Raw genomic sequence first — 24,877 nt, forward strand, 5'->3', positions numbered from 1 at the left:
GAAATGGTAGTCGGAAGAGAAGATATTGTTTTTTTGTCTAGAATCAGTAGTGTGAACATGTCCTCGGAAGCTGGTGCCTGCATCATGGCTCCGGACCCAACAGAGGCAGAGACGGCCAAAGGCTCGGAAGATGAAGTGAATTTCTGCAGTATACCAGACTCCGAAAGGGTCTTGGCAGAGGCCTGCGTAGAAAGCAAGTTGAGCATCAGGGGCTGCGAAAGCACCTCACTGAATTCCAGAGAACTGATGACTTGCTTAGCGGTAGCATTGTCGGTAGGCTTAGCCTTGTGTGGCCTGTCTCTACCCTTACGTTTTTTTGAAATGCCGGTGGATTGTTGGCTGATGGATGCCACAACAGTATTCGAAGACGGAATACGAAATAACTGTTTACAAAAAAAGAGCTCTACTGCGAAGGTTTCCGCATTAAAGAGGGCACAGAACCAGCAATGAGGGACATCATGGTCTGGGCCTAAACAAGTGATGCAGTAAGAATGGAAGTCTCGGTGTGGGATCTGCTTTCCACAGGCGAGACAATTGTTAAGTTTTACAGATATTGGTTAAAGCAAGAAAAAAAAGTCCTCAATGAGGTACTTAGCTTTAGACGTTTTCTGCTGAAATTGGACTTCTGGTAGCGACCGACCGGCACTCATGCAAACTGCTTGTGCTACAGGCTCCACAGCAAGAAAGACTGATGCAATGACGTCAGCTGCCTTGCTTTATAGCACTGATGACCTGATGTCAGACTACAGGCGACAGCAGCAGGTGCACAAATCATTGACTCTGGTATTTGGGCCGGCCGAGGGCTACCACAGCAGGGATAACCCACAGGTGATGACTGCAACAGTGAAACACGAAGCACATCTGCATTAATGAAGAGGAGGGACAGAAGGTAGGAATTATAATAACTGCATTAATGAAGTAGAGGGATGGTAGCTTAAGGAAACAAAGAAGAGGGATCACAATATAAATTACAGGAAGTGACACTGGGAATAGAGATGAAATGATGGGCTGCAAAACCAATGGAGGACAGAAAGATGGATTACAAATCTAAAAGGAGGCTTGTGTCCATATAGTTAGGTCAAGGACGGAGAAACACAACAGTCTGTATCCTGCACAGTTGAAAGACCCTATCCATCAAGATGAAGTTGATAATGGGACAGAAAGACCCTGAAACTTGTTCATACAGGAGGACCGTCAATAGAAGACAGTTCAAGACTCATAAGAGATCCAGTCAGGAGCCATCAGCAGCCAAAGGATCAGCTACAAGATCGACAGGAGAAAGCTGTGCTACAAGGCCATTACCAGAACAAGTCACATGGTAAATATATGTTGAGGTGATGCCAGGCCAAAAAGAAACACCGTGTACTGAAGTACATAATCTGGAAACACACAGCAATCTTATGGTAAGAGGTGAAAGGTGACTTGAAAAGCATGCACCTACATTTTATACATCTTGTGAAAGATGACTGCTGAGGTGCTTTTTCTTTTGGTGTACCAAAGAAAACATTACCAGGTATCAAGCAGACAAATCGCTTAATCAAAAATCCAAAAACTCAAACACGAGCACTTTCTTGCTTACTACGCTTTATCATGTGTAGATAAAATCCATAAAACAGCCTAACAACTAAAAATACAGTGCTATAATATCACATGAATAATAATTATTTTCCCTTCAACAAGGGTTAATGGCTAGAAGCATCATTTAACACAGGGAACGGAGTTGTATTCAGTTTCGTAATCCAATCATATTCTGCCATCTCGGTATGTTTTACTATATCACCCATCTTCATATTTTCTTTTATACCCTTAATCACCATAAACTGAAAAGTATGTATTTCATTTGTGTTAATCACATGATTAGCAAGAGTGTTCTTCTCATTCTTCTTCCTACTTGTACCAAATATGCTCACTTGTCTGTTCTCTCAAGGTCCTATTGGTCTTCCCTGCATAAAATTAAGTGCAAGCCATACTTCAGCCATGTACATGTTAAGATCTTAGTTTTATAATCTGTCCAGCTGTAAAGGTTATAAAATCTTTTCACATAAGGATGTATAAAGGTATCAGTCCTGGCAATCCATGCCTGTAATTGTAACATGGGAATGTTCCCATTTGTTTAGAAATATTCAGCTGGACACCACATGTCCTTATAACAAAGTTGTTTAGAATTCCTTTTATTTTTAAAGGCATGAAAAGTTATCTCACCAGCAATCTGCGTTATAAGACTAGGGAGTTAAAATGTGCTAATTTTCGTTTATAATATCACATATCTCCTGTACATTGACTGAAAGATATATGGGCAGTCAAGTACTATTCTGACTACGATCATATCTCATGTTATAAAAAAGAAATTTCAAAAAAGGCTGGGCATCTGTACTTGTATCACATATTCCACTTCATCCTTATGTAACCTCTCTGTGTATAAACTCATTACTGAACTTACTAAGAGCTTCATAAAGTTTTATATCATCACTAATTAATTTGCTAGTACGTATAAAACTGGCCCTTAAAAACTTTCTTGAAGACCTATGAAGGGTGCATGCTATCCCTTGGTAGATATGTAGCATCTATATCACAACGTCGAACATTTAAATTGTCGAATGCCTAAATGTCAAACGCTGAAAACCGCGAATGGCCAATTACACAAATTATTTCCCCGTGAAACAATCCGCTTGGCCAAAAAAAAAAAACAAAACTTTAAAACCCTAACCAAGTGGGTGGGGCTGTGCCCCCACACCCCTAACTAAATATACCAACTCTGAGATCGCTCTACATCGGGGGAAAGGGCAAATCCCCGATGAAGACCAAGCACATTTTTTCCCCGGGAAAAAATTTGCAAAACTGGCCATTCGCAGTTTTCAGTGTTCTGACATTTATGTGTCAACGTTGAGGTATTCAACAATCTAAATGTTCGATGACGTGATAGGAACCAGATATGTATACTTTTTGGCAACCCTTCTGATGCAGCTTAGTACGAACAAATCCACTTTCATTTTTATATAAAGTCACATCAAAATAATCAGTCGCTAATTAGAACTGTGCATACTAAACTTTAGAATTCCTATAGTATAATGAACATACTCTATAAATGAATCAAGTATTACTACTTTTCCTGTCCATGCAAAATATCATACACAAATCTGAAATATGAATGTACATGTTTTAAGTCTATTATTAAACATCTGTTGATCTTCCCATACAGATATATTACCATTTATTATCACAACTATTGCACGTTGTTCCCATTGTAACACAAATCAGTTGTAAATAATATTCTGTGTCAAATAAATACACATTTTATAAAATTAATTCAAGCCATAGACATATCAAATTAATATGAGCAAATGTGTCAGTTCTTGATGAAAGAAACAAACTGACGTTCACTACACCAATTACATTAGGAATAACTGTAAAAACAGAAGCAACAGCCAAAGTAATAAAAATGAAATTGTTCTAACTAAAGTTCATATACCACTCATGAAAACCTTTGATAAACTGTTTTGTACTTTTTAAAATGTGTGATTCAGTAGTTAATAAAGGATGCAGAACTTTCTCTACATAAACAGCCATTGATTCAATCATCTACGTCCAGATACAATGGGGCAAATTGGGGGATAACTTCGGAGTTTATTACCTTACCAGTTTTGTACCAGCACATTTTTCCTTGACTTTTTTTAAATAGACATTTAACTGAGTAAACCACTAGATGAAAGTGTACATTTTCAGAGGTAACCCAGAATCACTGTCTGTTTAAGTGACTTACTAAGAATCACACAGCAGGCAAATGGAAGGAATCTGCACCCTCAACTGCAGGAAGCAGGTCATTAAAGCTCAAAGCCTTAATCCTCTGTGCTGCCTGTAGCAAGCCCACTAGTTATTTTTAATGGACTTCCACATTCTTAATTCCCATAAGATATTGATGAGTAATGTGTCTTGCGGCTTGCCATCTCCTTCTCCACTAAAGGACATATACCAAGGATACTTCCTAAAGGTATTGGGCTTTAAAAAGACAGAGCCCCTAACCATCTGTTTGCATCTACAGTGTGCAGCTGTCCCTCATACTTCTAGGCTATTTTCAATTAGAAAACTGGAAAATAAATGTTCTTGCTCTACTGTTGGCTAAAAGACTTCAAATATAGGATCAGTGTAAACCTCTACATTCCTTCAAGGACAAAAAGAATAGAGAACAGACCCTCAACCTCCCTTGAACCACAGGCAGATGCTCAATATGCACTCTTTTGAAACTGAAGTCAAATGGATACCCTTGATCTCTGTGGAATGTCAAGAAGTGGTACTGTCTCCTTGGAAGACAGGAGTATGTTTTGAGCAAGTGGGTGGACTAATCTGATATGAGCTCATTTCTAACTATGATCTGGTTACATATAAAAGCAAAAGTTAACATTCAGTACTTGAAGCCACAATTTGTAAGCAAAGAGAAAAGTAATATGGGAAAAATAATCACCACAACAAGGGAAGAAAAATAAACCCCAGACTACCACCAAAATAGACAAATGTTACTTAAATATGTACATTTGGTAAAATAATCCCCCACAGTTCAGCATGAGCAGAGCAAATCAACCACCAAAGTACAGCAAAAATAACAATAATGCTATTAATTAGTTAGCTAAGGGAAACCAACTAAGTGTGCATCTGTCATTTAAAATAATCCCTATGATACATCTGCAAGAAATTGTGCCTTAAAAAAAACATTAACAGCTGTCTGGAACTTGTAATGGTTAGCCAAAAGCTGCATGCTTGATCAAAATGTGTTCTGGGGATGGATTCCCTGAAAAAGGCTTTGCTGCCAAAATTAAAGTGAGAAAGAACTGTCAGAAAGTGCTGGGATTCATCAGAAGAATGGAGAGACTTGCTAAATGAAAGGATCTTTATGAAAGAATATGTACTTACCAGCAATGTTTTACAATAGCTACTCCACTCTTTTTAGTTGCCCCCTTTTAATCTAATCATATAACTTGAAGTTTGTGAGAAATGTCACTGCTGACACTAAGTTACACCCACAATGAAATGATTACTGATTTGACACTTACTTTGACTGCACATTACAAATTTAAGGGGAGGGGCAGGTGGCAACTACACTAACACTTTACCTGCACTGTCTACAATTTTTTTTTTGCCAAGTGTCAATGCAGTTAGTAGACATGAAGCTACTGAATGAGGTAATATATGTTTTTTGGTCTCTTCAGAATATGTCACTACTGGGAATGTTTAACTATATGTACCCCCCCTTCAACTATATTGTTTGACCCATTAGTCAGATGGGATGGTGCCACCTCAACCCTCTCCATCACCCTTTTTAAAAGCTAGACAAAAGGAGAGGTTAAGGGGAGGTGCTACACCCCTTACTAAAAGAATAAATTACAGAAACTGCATAAATTTTTTACAGAAATATAATTATATAAGCAAGCAGACTATAATGTGAGTTCTGTAGAACAAGTCTGCACAAGGTAGAACTCTCTTAAGGAACAGGTACCTATAGTAAAACACTTCTTTGCTGCATCACAGATAAGGGCTTAACAACTCTCAGGTTCCTCCTAATGTACAAATTTAGACCAACATCAACACAGTAACAGTCACAGTTTGGAGAGGTAAGTTAAAACTGTACCTCATCTTGCTCCCTTTAAGGGAGTTTCGAACATATGTTTTTAATGAGCTATAGAAGACAATCAAGGAGGGACACTCCTACAACCACTGAGGTGAGGAGCCTGATAAGCACTAGACTGGACACCTGAATTCTGAAACCATACATGAGGAACCACCAGCAGCCCCTGATTGGAACCCTAGTAGGGGTAGAGGATACCACTAACTCTTAGGTTAAGAAGGACCCCAGTCATGTATGGATAAAAGCACTAACACCAAAACCATAAAGATAATCCTAAAACAAACTGGAAGCCAGTGGAAACTAAGCAGAACTGAAGTGATATGCTCATAACTTGCAATACCAGTAAGTAAGCTGGTAGCATAGTTTTGCATTAACTGTAGGTGATTAACTTCAGTGCTGGGAGTCCTGGGTAAAGGGCACTGCAGTAATTCAACCATGATGCGACTAAGACATGAACCACTACTGAGAGATCAGTTTGGGATAAAAAGTGTTTTATCCAAGATGTGTTTCTTAAACACAAGCAAGATGATTTTACAACAGCCAACATTTGGTCCTCACCAGTCAGCCTTTAATCCAGGACAGCCAAAAGGTTGTGCACTTTTCTCAACAAACTCAAGCATATTACCATCATAAAAATATGGCTCAAGACAGAAGGGGCATAGGAATTTTTCAAAGTAGCATGAACTGTCAGTCTCAGTTTTGGAGGTGTTCAACTTCAGCCAATTACTAGAAAGACATAAATGTATTTTTTCATGGTAGTCTGCTATGGAATACACATTCTCCTCTTTATGTTGACTAAAGTAGAAAGATAGTTGGGTGTCATTTTTATAGCTATAGTATGCTAGTCCCCTTTCTCTAACAGATCTCCCAATGGAAGCATATATTTTGTGAATAGTAAATGACTGAAAATTGAACCCTGAAGGACTCTACAATCTAACGAGTAAGATGAAGATTTGTTCAGCCTTGAACAGACCCTTTGGAAATGACCTGAAACGTATGATACAAACCAATCTATGACTACTAGAGAGCCTACAGTAATATTTCAAATGTCAAATCAACAGATCATGATCAATAGTATCAAATGCTGCTGAGACATTCAGGAGGACAGAGTCTGATTAAAAACTCTGGTCTCTAGCCATCAGGAGATTATTTCCAAGCCATGTCAAAGCAGTTTCATTGCTATGTCAAGTGCAAAACCCAAACTGAAATGGTTATATACGAGCATGTAGCTGCTTAAAAACAATGTTCTCAATAAACTTACCCAAATATGGAAGGTTAGTGTGCAGACAGAAATTGTCAGGTATATTAGGGTCAAGAGTTGGCTTCTTAGGAGTAGAGATACGGGTTCATAGGTGTTTACTAGGCTAGTGACCACAAGGGCCTTTTTAAGCCTAGACATACATCCCAAATCTCTGACAAGTTCTGATACCCTTGATAAGTGTAAGCAGGGGCTTGGGAGCTGAAACGTTTACAAGCTAGGGCCTGGGAGATGCACCATTTACAGGTTGCCTGTGTCCATTAGAGACAAAGATGCCAAACCAGGGATGAATTTCCTGTTCCCCATCCAATTGCCCAGGTTGCACTTGAACTGGGTTAGTGAGGAACTCTGCATCACATGGATGATCACTATTTCCTTCAAAACCATAGAAATAAATCCCAGAACTCAATGACAGACAGTTTACTTGTTGATGATCCCAGGACATCAAGATTAGTTTAGACTACTCCAGATGGGCAAGAATTAAGTTTGCATGTTGTTGGTCACAGTGTGAAGACTACAGAAAGGAATTCAACATAATCAGGCACAACAAACTCCATTCTAATGAGTAACAGAGGAACAAGCCGAAATTACAGCAGCAGCATCTACAGTGTCAGGACAGAGCTGATAATAGCACCTTTACTGGAGAACAAACAACAGACTTGCACTCTAGACTAGAAAGAGCTCTTCGTATGGTCACGCAGGTTAAGGTGCACAACCCCTCAACCATATGGAAAGAGTGCAGATGGTCTAGCTGATGCTACAGAGCTCTCTCTATATACAGGCCACTTTTTTTCTATGTGATCTCTGCTTGATAAATGGTGCAGTGCTCCTCTTGCTCAAGTCTGTCACTCCACACACCTACCCGTCACCAACTTACACCCTTTCCTCTGAAGGAGGTGAAGATAACAGTCAAACCATGGTTCCCACCTTCTAGTAGGAACTAGACAAATCTGACTTGGGGCCACAGAACCTAGGACTGAGGCTAGAGACATATTATAATCTCCAAACAATTCATCCAGAGACACAGCACTATTCTATACACACACACATATACACACACACACACACACACACATATACACACTTAAAAAATGACCCTCCTCCAATTCCATAAATGCCTTTTTATTATTAAAGAAAAGCCCCGGCTTTTACTTCACTCATTATTCCTAACAGGTTTAAAAAAACTCCTATGGCTCAGGAGAGAGAAATAAGGTGTACTAGAAAGAAACCACTTTTCTAGTCCAGAAAGGGACACTTTCCACAAGAACATATCTGTAGTAAGTGGACAGAGATTAATAGTCCTTACAACTTTAAACTGATGAAACTGTTGAGCTGTTTATAGAACTATAAATCTTTTATTACAAATGATAACCCATGTCTGCAACTCACTTTTACGACTGAACTGAAAATTACTCAAGATAAAGATGACTTGTACAGGATGCCATCTTCTTCCCCAGAAGGAGATAAGCTGACTTAGAAAAACTATCACTTCTTTGTTACCGTAACAATAAAATACTAATGTAAACCTGCCAAGTAAATGAGCAAGAAACTCTAAGCTTTCTTCAGGACACATCCTGAAGGCATTTTTAAGAGTGGAAATATGCATTTGTCTAATGTCCCAAAAAGGTAAGCCAAAACTAAGCCCAACTAAAACTAGACTGTTGTTTTAAATGATAAAAACAATGCTGTGAAGTACCTTATGGAACACAAACAAAAAAGAGACGAAAGCTAGACAAGATGTAAAAGAAAGCAAGCCTGGAAGGTGGTATAATTGTACTAAAAGGTTTAACTGCTAAAAATCAAAATAAAATATGATGCAATTAAATTCAATAACTACACTATGGGCCAGATTCCAAAAGACTTGCTATTGCACTAAGTATCATTGACACTGTTGAACTTGATGGTAGAGGGAGAGACTGGAAAAACTGTTTGGTCAAAAAAGAGTAAATGTGGCAGCTTAGATTAGCTTAACTTTCTTCCTGGTCTGAACGACTATTTATCTATTTTACCAGTATTAAAAGAAAGGGCTAATAGATTAAAACAGCCCAAAAAATAAAAAGCATACCTGGAAATGTGGACAAGAGTATATATAAAATGTTAACATATATCTATGTTTAAATTTACTTGTGTATTTATCTATTTGGAAATTTATTATTGGTATATTTTAATACTGTGTTTTTAACTATGGTACAAATGAGGTATATTGCTTTACGAATTAATTATTCAATTATCAGTTAAATATTTGAATTTGGAGAGTATATAAGTTTAATTAGCTTGTTTTATTGTGTTCTGAGGAAGTCATTCTTTGGTTGATGAAAGCGCTTAACCAATTTTACCTGCTGAGCATTTTATTGTTTGGTTATTAAACTACTTGTCCAACAGTCCATGTGGTGCATTTTTGTTTTTGGTGAAATTCATGCACCATCTCACCAGTTTTAATTATTGTACTAAGTGACTTATTCTGATGCAAGTCTGCTTTATAGATAGGCCTTACCCCAGAGAAAGTTGTTTAAACTGAAAGCTAGTCTTAGACAATCTGACCCAATGTCTCATATGACATATTAAAAGCTAGTATTCCAGCTTAATGTCTATGTCAATGCAATTCATGTAATAAATAGAGAAATGGTATGAGATAGTTAACATTTACTGTTTATGTGGAAGCTTCTGGATAAGGGGAAACAACTCAATTAGCTATAAAAACATTCCTTGCACCTTACTAAATAAAGTAAACTCCAAATATAGAAGATGATCCTTACTGTATGGTTCATTCAGTAGGACAGGGGGTGTGAGTTTGATAAAGTGCTCTAGTACACAAATCAGTAACTGAAGGGAGATCACCAGGTCATCTTCCATCTGCAGTACTTTTCCTGAAAATGAAACAAAGAAAAAAAATCTAAAATACACAAGAACTACAGGCACTGAAAATAGAACAAAACTATAAAATGTAAAATAATAGATGCAGGAAATGAGGAGTCTGCACTAAGGCATTTCAAATGCCATGACTACATGAAAACAACATCTATAATAAAGCAACATACTACATGGATATGCAAACAGTTTAAATGTACTAGAAAGCTTTTTATTGATATGTTTGAAAAAAATAAATGGCAAATAATCTCCTCTTTTTTTTTTTTTAATTACACCAAAACATATTTCCTTGACCTTCTTGCTAGCTTCACAATGCACTCTTCGCTATGTCACCTCTCACCCCGGGGCTTAGAGTACGTGTCAGCATACATGTGTTCATTCAAAAAATATACATGAAAAGAAAGTTTAAAAGACTGTACAGGGTGAGGGGGGTGGTTTTAAAAATGATGTTGATTTATGATGTCAGTGTTCAGTCTTCAAATCTGATACCGCTCCTCATTCCAGTAGGCCAAAAGTGTGGTGGATTTAAGTCAAGTTCCTGTTTGGAACATCAGTGCAGAAATTCCATGCTCATGATTATGGCAAATTAACGGTTTCGGAGAGTGATACAACACAGATGATCTGCCATTAATGGTTGGACTGTGTGTACCTTGTGATTGGCCCCTCATTCTTGTGTCATACAACACATTGCTTATATTATGTGTGGAATATAATTCGAAAGCTTTGCATCTCAAACCATCCTACTTTTGTGCTTGGTGTACAAACGGAAAAAAATCCCCTCTTATGCCTGACACCATGCAGGATATACATAAAAAGCTGGTATAAGAAACGTGCGAATCATGTGCCTCAAACAACTAAACCCATACAGCCAGGGAAATAGTAGATGCAAAACCTTCTGCCTTGTGCCGCACTGTATACAGATTCAGTATCAGCAAGACCTGCTTTGTTAAAATAACAGAATTTCTGTACATTCTCAATAACTGAATAAATATTTGGATTTATGACCATATATTGTAAAATCAAAAAATCGAACACAACTGGATGATCACCAGCCAAAAAACAAGGTTAAACATGTTTCTTGCAAGGGGCAAGCCTGACCGTAGCCAATCTACCCCCACACCCCCTGCTAGTCATGTAAACAAACTTCAAGATCCCAATACAGTGGAAAAAGGGTAAACTTAGCAAACCCCACTGTACCTTGCACAGGAAAAAAAAAAGACTGTACATATGATCAGCTGATTTTTGCTCGGCTATACCAGTTTTTTAACTTTAATGTTTTCCTGGGCCGAGACTGAAATTGGTAATTTGTGATCAGTGATCTTTCCCGGTTAGCAAATGTAAACAAACAAGCAAGCTACAAGGACAGAAACATTTTGCATTTTTTTCCTAAGTGTACAGTGGAATGCTTGCATTGTCAGTGCAATCTAGGGCAAACAAGGACATAGTTTTACTAAAGCAGTTTGCATACATCAACTACATAATCTTCATGATGATGATGATGATCCACCCACAACTGTAATTTTATAGAGATTCATAACTGCATCAAGGGTGGGCCATCAACAGTTCCCAGGAACTACAGACTCAGTCTGACTAGTCTCACATGCAAAGCCATGGAAAGAACTATCATGGAAATAATTAACAATGACATAGGAAACCTACAGACAATGGGCTCCACCCAGTTTGATTCATCAAAGGCAGGTTATGCCTCCTAAAACTGGTGGACTTCTTACAGAAATTCACCAAGGTAATGGACAAGGGCAAAAACAATGCACAATGTCCTACCTTGACCTGGCTAAGGCATTTCATACAATACCTCACTCAGGCATTGTAAACAAAGAATTAGGCATAAACCCCTTTGTAATACACTGGATAGCCACATGGCTCACAGATGGGACCCAGGAAATTAGGATCAGAGTAACCACCTCCATAAACAGGCCAGTTGCTAGCAGAATTCCTCAGGACTCTGTACAGGGTCCACTCCTCTTTGGCATGTACTTCTCAGAAGTTGAGGCCAATGTCAAGGGCCTCTGACCAGATTTGCAGATGACTGCAAACTAGAAGCCATTACAGAATCCGCCCAAGATATTTACATCTTACAGGAAGGTATAAAGCAAACAAATGACTGGTGCCAAAGCCATGGATTGAAACTCAATGCCAAGAAATGCATAACAATATCTTTTGGGAAGTCGGCCACTCTGGAAAAACTACCTCATCAATAAAACACCCCTAGTAGAAGACCCAGTAGTTAAACAGTTGGAGAAGCATGCAGATATTAACCTGGCCTTCGACTAATGTGTCTAAGGTAGTAAGAAAGTCATTCTGTATCATTGAACTTATTAGTAAGGGCATGGCATATACAGGTCCAGGGAGGTCATCATGCCACTATATGTGGCCCTCATCAGACCCATCATTGAGTACAATGCCTCCTTTGGTATGTGCCTGACCAGGCACATGCAACCACTAGAATGTCCACAGAGATTCTTCACAAAAACAAAATACACAGCATAAACAAAATATCCTATACATATCATCAAGAAGCCCTGTTTGTACACTCTGTTTCCTAACAGACTGCTGAGAGGTGATCTATGCCTAGCATACAAGGTACGCTTGGATCTCACTCTGAACTATGAAGTCCAAGGGCCTAAACTTTGCTTATGACAAATACGACACACTTCACATTGATGTGAAGCTGATCTCTTCCCTAACCCTATTCAAGTGTAACCTAGACCACTGAATGGGACATCAAAAATTCACTCCCAGGTGTGTCACCTTTGTGTGTGGACAAAGGCAAACATTAAATCATGCCCTAGCTAACATACAACCTTTAGAATAACCTCTAAGGCACAATAACTCATGGGATACATTTGGGTTGCAAGGCTAGGCTTTGAAAAGCCATAGTGGTCATTAGACTAGCATACATCAATAACCCATTAACATACAAGCTACTTATGAGGCTCCTGGAATGCACACTTATGCTAACTGTTCCATACTTCACTGAAATTCATATGAAAATAGAGATGGGTTTTAAAAATAACTGAAAATGGTACCTATATGCTCTTTCTGCTAAGAATACATTTTTTTACTTAGACTGTATATATTCAACAGAATTTCCTTCCTTCCCATACACATTGTCTGAGAGTATCCAAGCATCTACCATTTCTTTGAAAGAAAGCACAATGAGCAGACGTGAATGAAAAAAAAAACCATGACAAAGTACATTTGATTAAACTCTAAATCGATGATTTTTCACTGAGGTTTTGCCCCTTCACTCAGCTCTTAATACAATCAACTCCTGGGTCACAATACCTTGATATAGGCAGCAATCTCACCTTGCAGCCACTCCATTTGAAAAAAAAAATGTACTTATTGGTGAGATGGATGAAAACTTCTACTGACACACACATCATTTTCAGCCAACTTGACCATACCATGTAGCAGCTGCAACATTCTGTCTTCTTGGAAAGTCAAGAACTTCTACAGGTCAGCTAAGTCAGATGTGCAGAGAAAGAATCAAGTCACCCTTACAGAGTAATACAATTAGCGAGTCCAGCCATGTGGGTAATATGCCAACCACTAGTGATCAATTTGTTACTATATAGATACTGACCTAAACTGCCAAATGGATAAACTTCTGGTGCAACTTTGCGGGCAGAAAGCAAGTCCTCCTTCTAGAGTCATGAAAAGTTTTACTACATCTCCATTTCTTACAGTCTTCAGATGAAAAGGAAGATATTTAAGCTTGAGACGTGTCTACTGCAGTACCATCCCATCCTTTATACAAGGACAATGGCAAAAATTCCAACAGCTATCATAATAAACAAGCAAGTTACAAACCAACTAAAATTTAGTTAAAGAGACAGTAGTGTTCAGAGCAGGGCGAGGAAACATCCACCAAGTAACAAGCTGATGTCTTTCCAGACAGATATATGCCTAAAAAGATCCCCAATACAGAGAAGCAAACACATGAACATATTAAGTTGCCATGCAAAAAACATTTGACTTTGACAAACCTCAAAAGAGTAAGTCCCCAACTCTCCCAACACCAGTATATATCTAAATGTACTAATTTGAAGTTTGGACAACATTGGAGGTGAGCAGAAAATTCCATTGCAACACAGTTTCATGATCTTGCTAAGCTCAATAGAAATTATTTGGCAAAAAACACAGGAGCTGATGAAAGGAATTTGACTACTCCCATTTTGTCCAAGCATTAACTTCAACTTCAGTTTTATTTCTGTACTTAAGTATTTTTGTAAAGCCAAACCAAAACACATGAATATAAACTAAAACAGGAGAACATAAAATATTAAATTAGTAGTGCTACGTCCAATAAATGAACTTACCAGTACATAAGGAAATTATCACTGACATACATACACTAATAAAACAGTTTTAAGGCAGTTACAGAATTTAAAAAACTGAAAAAGAAAGTCATACTAATATAAAATAAGGAGTCCAAACACTGTACCAGAAAATGGAAGCAAGCCAGAACCACGAACAATTACAGCAAAGGAGGAGCAGCAACTTAAAACAATTAAAGCCACAAATATGGTCAAAAAAGCAACTGGAAATGTTCAAGGCCACCAACTTGGAGACTAGGCCAAATAAAGTCCAAATAAGGCAAAACCAGGTTGATAGTATTACTAGGATTCACAAACAGTCACACAAAGAAACAGAAGAGACATCACTAAAGTTGTAGTATTTTTCTCCAGACTACTGAACTGTCTTACTTCCAAGAAAAACTGCTGCAATAATTACCCCTCCTGCACACACCCTTCTCACGTGTGCTAACCTTTCCCCAACCCTACACACATTAGTTCTGTTAACACCCTTTCCTTGTACCACTATACAGTGTGTGTAAGAGTGGTGTTTTTTTTTTTTTTGGTTACCCATTGCAGAAGATACGGTTTATTTCCTTGTTGGATCTCTATTTCCAGGGACTGAAGTTTTTAATTGTTTGGGCAGTCGACCGATTTAAAGGGATACTTTATTATTCCCTGTAAATCCATACAACTTTTCTTAATACACTAGGAATATGTAGGTACTTTTTTTTCAACCAAATGTATCTACTATTCATATTGTCTTTAAAATCTGATGAAATTTTGAGAGATTAAATGTACTCAGACGGTGCAGGGTCAGCAACAGAGTTTACATGCAAGTTTGAATGCCTTCTGGGCTTACATGATCAGCCATTTCTGGAACAGATGGCTGTGGATGTGGATCTATAAGGGCACATTACACATCCTAAAAAGACTTGGATGGAAGGAGAAATGGCAAAAGGCTAAGAGTGGGCAATTATGAGCAGCTATACATATCTCTTTTTAGGGAAGATTTTTTTTTTTTGCAGTTGTCTTAAAAATGATTACATTTAAAGGTTTACTGAATGAAACCTCTTTCAGAGCAGAGCCAGATGACAGGGACTCTTAATAATTAAAACCAGTATTCAAAGTGGAGGAGATTACCCGCAGTGGTGGTGCTGCGGTAGCGTTGTCGCCTCACAGTAAGACGCTGCCTGGTTCGATTCTCAGCTAGAGTGTCTTCAGCATGGAGACATGCGTGAATGGGCGTACCTTCATTGAAGGTTGTTAGTCAAGCCTGGCAAGCCGGTATGTAAAAATCAACTGCCAATCATTAGCGGACCAGAGTTCCGCTGTGGCGACCCCTAACTGGGAAAAGCCAAAAGACACAAACACAAACAAATTCAAAGTGGAGGAGATCTGGTTTACTCTGCAGATGTGACACCTAGCAGTAGCACTAGGTGTTACACCCAGCAGAGTATGAGCTTACAGACCCCCAGTGCTGTTTGAGTGCATTTGCACTAGTAAACGGAGGGGAACTCTGTGCATACTTTCCCTCAAGAGACTTCCTACCACATGATTCTCAGAATCAGAGGGACAATTAAGATTCCTTGGAAAGTAAATGGGCTGTAGAGCACTTGCCTAACCCACAAATGTCCATCTCCTGCCCCCTCAGAACAAATGGGTTGATTGGGTGCAGACAGAGAAGCTAGTGGGTGAGGTTCTGAAGGGATTGAAAAAATAAAAGCTGTTGTTGCTGTTTTTAAACAGTTCATAGTAGCTTCTACCAAGGAAGTAAAAAAAATAAAAAAACTTTAGCACTCATCTGAACACTTTATTCAGCTAACACACTGTTGACAGAAAGTTAGTTCCTCAAAGAGGAAAGAAAAGTTCATCCAAAACAATAAGGACTGTTAGCAATCCATATATGTTTATAGAGAAATCTTATCTGTGTGAAAACACTCTCAGCAGATACGACAACAGGCACACATATACTTTGCCTAAATTTAAGAAACATTACAAATGACACTACAGAGTAAATTTATAACAATATTCTTAAGCAAAGTGGCCAAAATTATGCATACAAGACTTCTTAAGCATAATAAACAGAGACAGCACATTTACATAAGTAACATTTCTGAAGTGATCACATTTAGTTCTAAAATGAAATTTGTTACACAGCACTTAAGCCAGGCAGTAACACCTTACCAGGCTACACCAAACATGGACAGTTAGTCTGCTTAAATGTATTGTTATGCAGCTCTCAAGCAGCAACAGCAAGACCGACACAAAAGACAACTCTTAGGGATGGATTCAATAAAGTGTACACTATGCTACACAATATGAATTCAATAAAATTATCACATTTTTTGTGCTTTCTAGTGAAAGATTACATTAAGTGTACATGTAATCTACACTTTGTGATAACCTGATGAATCTCTGTCAATATTTAAAGCTGCAAGAATATCAGTAGGAAAGCTAAAATTAGGAGGAAGAAGGTGTGTGTTATGTCTGTGTTGTCTGTTCACTTAGTGTAGGCTTTATTGAATCTGGCCCTAGGTTTATAAAACTTTCCTTTAACAGATGAATGGACTCTCTTCTTACTTTGACACCTGCTAATAAAACACTTTTGATTAACTAAGGTATTCAAGTAGTTACACTGAATGCCAATAACACAGATGGATTAAATGAGTAAGCCTCTAAAAGGTGTGTTAAATGAAGCAGGATTATACTTCCATGAAAGAACACAGCACTAACGCAGATATCACCCTACTATATTCCTCGTGCTAATCTTAAATATGCTTGAGGCATTTATTTTACTCAGAATTTATAAAATGAGATCACCCTGGAAACTTCCAGATTAAAAGCAAAACAATAAGAGATGCATCAGTGTTTGTTTTGGAGCAATAGTAAGATAAATAGTTTGTGATGAGTAACAAAAACCTTTAGCATACAAGCAAAACTGAATGATTCATATAAAACTTGCCACAAAGCTTAAGCTTTGGAACTTGCAGCTTAACTGCACATTTTAAAGCCTAAAAGCTAAAATAAACATAATGGCACTACTCTTAAATAAAGAGAACTGCAGTTTATTTTTTTTCCTACTCTTTATTAAAAGGAGAGCTGTTCATAGGTTCATACTAGGCTATCTGCCCTAGGGCATTTATAAGCCTAGCCAGAGTGTGTTTGGCTTTCGCCACCCATTTTAAATCAATTTTGCTATGCCCTTTTTCGAGGTTAGTATACTGTGCCTCTGTCTAACAGTGACACAGAAGTGATACCTGGGGTAAACCTACGATCCTCCATCCACTCATCGAGATTCCTCTTGAAGAGAGTCAATGAGGGACTCTGCCTAACCTGGACTGGGATTTTATTACAGAGTGAAGGGAGCCTCTGGGTTATGAATCTGTCCTTCCAGCATGTCCTATTTATTTCAGTGCTGAGGTTCAAGTCTCTCGAGCGCGTAGCTCGATGGGATTTGGATTTTCTGAGGTGCAGCATGTCCATTAATTCTGGGTTGGACATGGCTTTATACATCAGGCACAGATCGCCTCTGAGCAGGCGGTATGCCACTGAGTAGAGCTGGAGTTTCTTTAACTGGGCAGCATATGGCATCTGTTTGAGCCCTTTGATCATCTTGGTGAGGTACTTTTGGGGTCTTTCCAGTTGCTGCAGGTGTCTGGTAAGGTACATCCCAAAAGGGGCATTGTACTCAATTATGGGCCTGATGAGGGATGAGTAAAGAGGCACGATGACCTCCCAGATCTAGATGTGAATCCCTTCATGATTAGGTGGGCTATATAAAATGTTTTTCTAACCACTTTGGCCACGTGGTTGTCAAATGAGAGATTGCTATCAACTTGGGTCCCCAGGTCCCTAATTACTTCTTCCAGGTGTAATGGATTACCACCTATGTGTAATTTGTGGGCACTTTGTTTTTGCCAAAGGGGATGACTATACACTTTTGGCGTTTAGCTTGAGGCCATGGCTCTGGCACCAGTTGTCTGTTTCTATGAGGCCCTTTTGGAGGATGCTTGTGTCGGCTGGAGAGTCGATTATAGCGCCCAGTTTGCAGTCATCTGCGAACTTGGTCAGCCACAGTCCTTCCATGTTGGCCTGTACCTCCGAGAAATATATACCGAACAGGAGAGGTCCCAGGACTGAGCCTTGTGGGACACCACTTGTAACTGGTTTGGAGTCTGACATGGCTCCAGCAATTCTAACCATGTGGGTTCTGTCCTTGAGCCAGTTTGCAACCCATCTAGTGACATAGGGGTTTATATTTAAGCTGGTGAGCTTATCTATAATGCCCGAGTGGGGTATTGTATCGAAGGCTTTGCGAGGTCCAGGTAGGCTGTGTGGACCACCTTCCCTCGTCAATGGCCTTGGTGACTGTTTCAAAGAAATCAATCAGGTTTAAGAGGCAGGATCTGCCCTTAACAAAGCCGAACTGGGTAGGATCCAGTGTCTGTAGGTCCCCAATATCTTTTTTTATGAGGTCCATGATGATCCTTTCCATAGCTTTGCAGACCAAGCTAGTCAGGCTTATGGGGCAATAGTTTCCAGGATCCATTGAGGCACCACCTTTGTGGAGAGGGACCACTGTTGCTATACGCCACTCTTTGGGTACATATCCTGTGGTAAGGCTGAGATTGAACAGTAGTTTTATGTTTGGGTTTAGCTCTTCTTGGAGTTCATGTAGGATGCAGCATGGTACACCGTCTGGTCCCATTAATGCTGTGTTTTTTGCTTTGGAGAGGGCGGCTCTTACCTGAGCATCTGAGATGTCAGGGGCAGCACTCTGCTGGGAGAGATATTTGCCCTTTTGGTGGGAGGGGGTGAAGTTTGCACTGAACCTGTCAGCTAGGATGTTGGCAATGTCTGTGGGTTCGGTGTATTTTTTGTCATTTTGGACTAATTCTGAGCATATCTGGGAATTACCACCCAGGTTCCTAACATAACTAAAGAAAGCCTCGTGATTATCCTTAGTGTCCTGTGCAATTTTTCTCTCGAAGCTGGCCTTTTACGATTTTATGAGTGCCCGTAGTTTTTTTCTAACACTGATCAGAGATGCCTTCCCTTTTTGGGATTTTGCTCTATCATGTAGTAGCTTCCTCCTTCTGTTGTATAGTTTGTTTATGGCTGGGGTCCATCAGACAGGACGTCTGCCTCTGGAGGATTGGGTCTTGGTTTTATTTGGAATTGCATGATCCATGCATTCCTGAAGGTGTTCATAGAATGCGTTTATAAAGGATTCTGCGGTCTGGGCCGTATTTTCCACAGGCCTGGGGGCTTTGAAGGATTCCACCTCGGTTTTGAGGAGTGTGAAATTTGCTTTAGAGAAGTTTTTCACTGTGGTTTTCTGGGCAGGGAGTGGGGTCAGGATGTGAATATCCAGTGAGATTAGTTTATGGTCTGATCTTACCAGTGAGGGATACACTTCAGGTCTGGAGCATAGAGTCCCCATGTTGGTGATGATCAGGTCCAGTATGTTTTCCCCTCTTGTGGGAGTGGTAACAAGTTGTTCCATAGCATTTGAGTTTATAAATTCTAGGAACCATTGAGCTAGGGTGTTGGAGCTAGAGTAATGCTCCCAGTCTATGTTTGGGTAGTTGAAGTTGCCCAATATAATGGTGTTTGGAGAGACCTTCATATTTTCCAGTGTTCTCAGGAAGGCCGAGTGGGGTTCCTGGGTTTGGGAGGGTGGTCTGTAGCAGGCTATAAACTGGAAGGCAGTTTTACCCACTGTTAGATGCACACGGATAGTCTCTGATGCTTCGTGCTGTGCCACCAACCTGGAGGTGTGGGTATCTTTGACAAATATTGATACTCCCCCTCCTTTTCTGGTTCGGTCCAAGTTTTGGGGCCGAAAAGCATGGTATGAGGTATAACCTGGTAATGCTGGGGTGCTCTCGGGAACCTTGAACCAGGTTTCTGTTACTGCACAGATATCGATGTTCTCCATGCTAAGGAGAGTTTCGAGTGCATGCATCTTGAGGTTTAGACTTCTGGCGTTGAGTAGCATTACTCTTAGTTTCTTATCCCTTGTGATACCTATGGAGGTGGGTTTGTCTTTTGAGCCTTGCCTAAAAAAGGCACTATGGGGTGGCAAGAGCCTTTGCCAATATCCGAAAGCCCAGGGGTGACAGGTGCAAGCCATCCCTAGTGAAGCATCGTGGCCTGTCGAGCATGTCATCCCAGGCTGACAGGCATTGGATCCCCTTTGAATGACACCAATACTTAAGCCAATTGTTGAAATTTATCATCTTGTCTTCATATTATGGCATCATTCTTGGTGAGGGTAAGATGCTACTCAAGGTCTACTGTTAGTAGAAAATACATTAGGAACTGTTTTCTGACTTGTAACATATAAGGATTAGGTGGTAGACTAAGCTACCTTTACCTCATTTTCTTCAACAGTATAATCAGAAATTTCTTTTAATCAGACCTCCAGCTGCTTCAGAGGTTTTCTTTACATAAAATGTATACATTTTTAGTGGTGGCCTCCTACAGCCAAATAGACTTTTAGTGGAATGTTCCTAACTCTTCTTTATTAAGTGTACTGTACTAGTTTGCAGGTACTAGTTAGCCATTTTAGATGCTATGAATTTTATTAAGCACAATATTTTCCATACAAGTACTTAAAAACAAGTCAGAAAGCTTGAACATCAACAACCCAACCCCAGGCATCACCTTCGGAACTTTTACATGTGGCAAATGTAAATACTGCCGGTACATCAACAATAGTTCCAGTGTTTACATTGAAGCAGCAAAAAGATATTAACATCCAAAGGTATATTTGACTGCATGGAGTTGTTTACCTCGCATACTGTGACACATGTCCTTGCTTTTACATAGGGAAAACTATAAGAAAATTCAGTAAAAGGATTGATGAACACACACTGGCTATAAAGAAAAATTACATCAACAATGCTTTAACCAAACATGTCACATTCTGCAATGATTTTAAGAAATGTAATTTCTTTGTTTCAGACAAGGTAGACCTGGAAAACCTTTCAGGCAATCACAATGTCCTATCAGAATGCCAAGAAGCTGAGTGGCAAATTCGGCTAGTAATGGACAAAACACCTGGGCTGAATGACCATATTAATTTGAAATGCTTTCTTTTAGCCCAGAGGTTATGAACTTACCCATGTGCTAATTTTCCAAGTGTTTTCGTATATTTATTCACTGGCATAACTGATTTTCACTACCTTGTATTCTGTGCCCTTTAACTGTACTACATCTGAAAGTATTGAAACAATTTGACTGGTCCTTTAGTTCACGTAATCACTTATGTAATCCAGTTCAATCACAAACAGTGTTTTTACTGTGATTTGCTAAAAAATATCACAAGACTACTCAGTTTTTAACATGGATTGTGTATTTTTAACTGCATTTATGAAAAGTTCTTAATGGAGACGGAACAAAAGCACTAAAAAAATCTTTGGACTTTGGTCTCTAACCACTCCCATTGCGTAGTGTTGTCTGTTTTTCAATTTTTCATAAAGATCATCATAGCAAAGTGGTCAGATTTGATGTAGGACTGGGGTATAACAAGCAAGGTGGTGCAACTAGGGGAAATGTTTGCAAGGATAAGATCTATAAGATTAATACAACTGGTAGGCAACAGGACAATTTGGTCCTCTCAGAGTACATTTCCTACTGGTACTAAATGTTTGTCAGTTTAGGTGTAGATAGTTGGAAGTCAACCATAAAAAAGATATTTGGTTCAACTATTAACTTTGCTAACTGATTAAGGTATTTTGCATACTCTAAAGGGGGTCACAGATGGGCGATCAATAACTGACAATGTGATAAAGAACAGTTGTGCAATGACTTACCATAACCTTAGATGTCCTTCTCTTCCATGTTGCAGTATTCATCACAATAGGGAAGTCGCTGCCTGCAGCACTGGACATCCGGCTAGTATACCAAGTATTTGGAGCAGGGGGGATTACATATGACGTCTCAGGTCAGAGCCATAAACTGACATAGGCCATAAAAGTGATGTGTGCACGTACCCCCTTCAGAATGGACTGACACATACAGTAGTACCCTTGAAGGTGTAAAGAAGAGTTAAAAAGGAAGTTGCTTCAGAGACATGAAGACCAGACTATAGGGTATTTGACCATCTGTATCTGCTACAGAGGACAAGAATATGTAGGCCTGTGACCCCACAGGTAGTTAGTACGTAAGGAAAGTAATCCAAGAGGGGGAAGGAGGGAGGGTCTGAATACTGCAACACGGAAGAGAAGGACATCTAAGGTTATGGTAAGTTCTTACACAACTGTTCTATGTCCTTCTATTCTCATATTGCAGTATTCATCACAGTAGGGAAGAGTACCACAGCTTTTAGGTATGAGCCTGGGAGGAGTCATGTGGTCCCTGATCAATGAGACCTTGTAAGATAGATCTGGCAAAACCAGCTCTAGCCCTGGAGGCTAAATCCAGTTTGTAATGCTTATTAAAAGCATGAACTGAAGCCCAGGTAGCCGCTTCTAAAATGGAGGCATAGTCTATCCCCTTGAAAAAGGCAGCTGCTCTAGTGGAGTGTGCTTTTACATTGCCAGATAACATCTTCCCATGAACACAGTAGCATGTACAAATGGTCTTAGAGATCCATGAAGAGATGGTCTGTTTGGAGACTGGCTTCCCTAGAGCCCTAGGTTGGAAGGAAATGAGCAGTTATTCAGATTTTCTAATAGGTCTGGATTTCTCTAAATAGTACCCAAGTTGTCTGTGGATGTGTAATGAACAGAGTGTCCTTTCTGAGGAATTTTGAGGTTGAGGATAGAAAACAGGTAAGTTAATGGTCTGACTGAGTGAGAGCTCTTTAACCACCTTGGGCACGAAGGAAAGGTTAGTCCTTAGGGAGACTCTGTCCTTATGGAAAGTGAAGTAAGGAGGGATGGCCATCAGGGCCTGAATTTCTGATACCATCCTGGCGGACATGACGGCTACTAGTAGAACTGTTTTCCATGTGCACAGTTTCAGGGATGCTGAGTGTGCTGGCTCAAAAGGTGGCAAGGTTAGTTTTTCAAGTATAAAATTTACATCCCAAGGTGGAGGTACAGGTTTGCGGGGGGGGGGGGGTCAGATATGGAGTACCCCTTTCAGGAATAGCTTGACCTCCAATCTTGATACCAAAGGAAGGATCAAAGGCAGACAAGCAGAGATGGCAGACAAATGGACCTTAACTGAAGAATACGTTAGTCCTGAATGAAGGAGCTCACACAAGTAAGAAAGGATCATAGGTATATAAATGTTCAAAGGGTCCTGTTTTTTCTTTTGACACCATCTGGAGAATCTTTTCCATTTTGACACGTAATTTCTCCCTGTACTAGGCTTTCTGGCCTCCTGCAGAACATCGAGTACGTCCTCTGAGTACAGGTGCCTGAAGGGGATTAGAACCCTATCACCCATAAAGTCAGCTTGAGATTGCTCACCTGAGGATGCACTAAGGATCACCTGTCCTGTGTGTAGGTCTAATCGATGAGGTAACCTGTGATGACTGCCCTTGGCTAAAAGGTAGAGAAAGGGAAACCAATGCTGTCTTGGCCAAAAAGGGGTCACCAGCAGGATTTTTGGTTTGTCCCTCTGAATTTTCAGGAAGACCTTCTGAATTAGTGAGATGGGGGGTATAGAGGTACATCCCCACCCAAGAAAAAGAGAAAGCGTCCACTTTCTATGCTTTGGGATGTGGACCCCTTGTGCAAAACAGACGCATTTGTCTATTCTGGGAGGAGGTAAACAGATCTGCTTGTGAGATACCCCACCTGTGAATAAGATCTAGGAACACCTCTCTGTGAAGCATCCATTCATGAGAAGATGCTGAAGTTCTGCTGAGAGTATCTGCCACAATATTCTATGTGGAAGGATGTACACTGCTAGTAGGTGAATATGCAGTATTGATGCTAGGGTCCTGATCTGTGTGGCTGACTGTCAAGAGGGTAAGATCTCATTCCCCCATGTTTATGTACCACAGGACAGTCATATTGTCTGTGATCACTTTCAGTGTTCCAGGGAGTAGGGCTAGTTTGAAGGTCTGTAGGGCTAGAAGTGCCCTAATTTCTTTGATGTTGATATCATCTCTGTCTTAGTGTGTACCATTTTCCCTGCACAGTGTATTGTTTTTGGTTGTGCAGTAGTACTGCTCCCACCCCATGTCTGAGGCGTCTGTAAAACTCTGTTGTGGGGGGGGGGGCAGGTACCTGTAAAGGTGTTCCATGGTTGAGGTTAATGGCACAAATCCACCATTGTAGTCCCCCTCTTCAGGCATGGTAGGAGGAGGAGAGGGGTGTCCAGAGGGTGAGAGTGTTGGCTCCATAGATTATTCAGAATCCACTGGATCTTTCTCATGTGGAGTCTTGCCAGAGGTAACATGGGTATCAGAGATGCCATGTGGCCTAATATTCTTAGGAATTCTATTGCTGGCAAAGAAGTGAAAGTGATCAGACTGTTAGAGGGTGAGGTTCATAATCCTCTGCTCTGGAATAAAGGCCTTCATCCTGTCTGTTCTTATCCACCCCAAGAAGATAAGGTCTTGAGTGGGGATCAGGTGAGATTTTCCCTTGTTTACAGTGAATCCTAACTGAGTCAGGGTGATGGTCACCTGTTGTATGTGGTGGTGGTGGAGGGTTCGACAGTCCTGATGAAGAATTAACACGTTGTCTAGGTATGGGTGTATTTGAATACCCCGAGTTGTGCAGTGAGCAATCAGAGGCACTTTGTGAATATTCGAGGTGCTGTGGACAGCCCAAAGGGTAATGCAGAAAAATTGAAAATGCAAGGAACCTACTGCAAAGCGTAGGAATTTCCTGTAGTCTGGGTGTA

General features: G+C 39.9%; 1 protein-coding gene across 2 annotated transcripts in view; it reads right to left on the minus strand.

Annotated features, from left to right (window-relative positions):
• Positions 1-24,877, minus strand: part of RB1 (RB transcriptional corepressor 1) — a 3,440,561-nt gene that overhangs the window by 2,432,392 nt on the left and 983,292 nt on the right. For both annotated transcript variants that reach the window (XM_044073175.1, XM_044073174.1), the window contains exon 7: positions 9,632-9,742. In XM_044073175.1, the coding sequence (XP_043929110.1) occupies positions 9,632-9,742 (111 nt within the window). The remainder of the gene's footprint in view (positions 1-9,631; positions 9,743-24,877) is intronic.

Source organism: Protopterus annectens, chromosome 5.part1 (genome assembly GCF_019279795.1).
Source record: "Protopterus annectens isolate FY-2018-M chromosome 5.part1, PAN1.0, whole genome shotgun sequence".
In the NCBI taxonomy this organism is placed as follows: Eukaryota; Metazoa; Chordata; order Ceratodontiformes; family Protopteridae; genus Protopterus; species Protopterus annectens.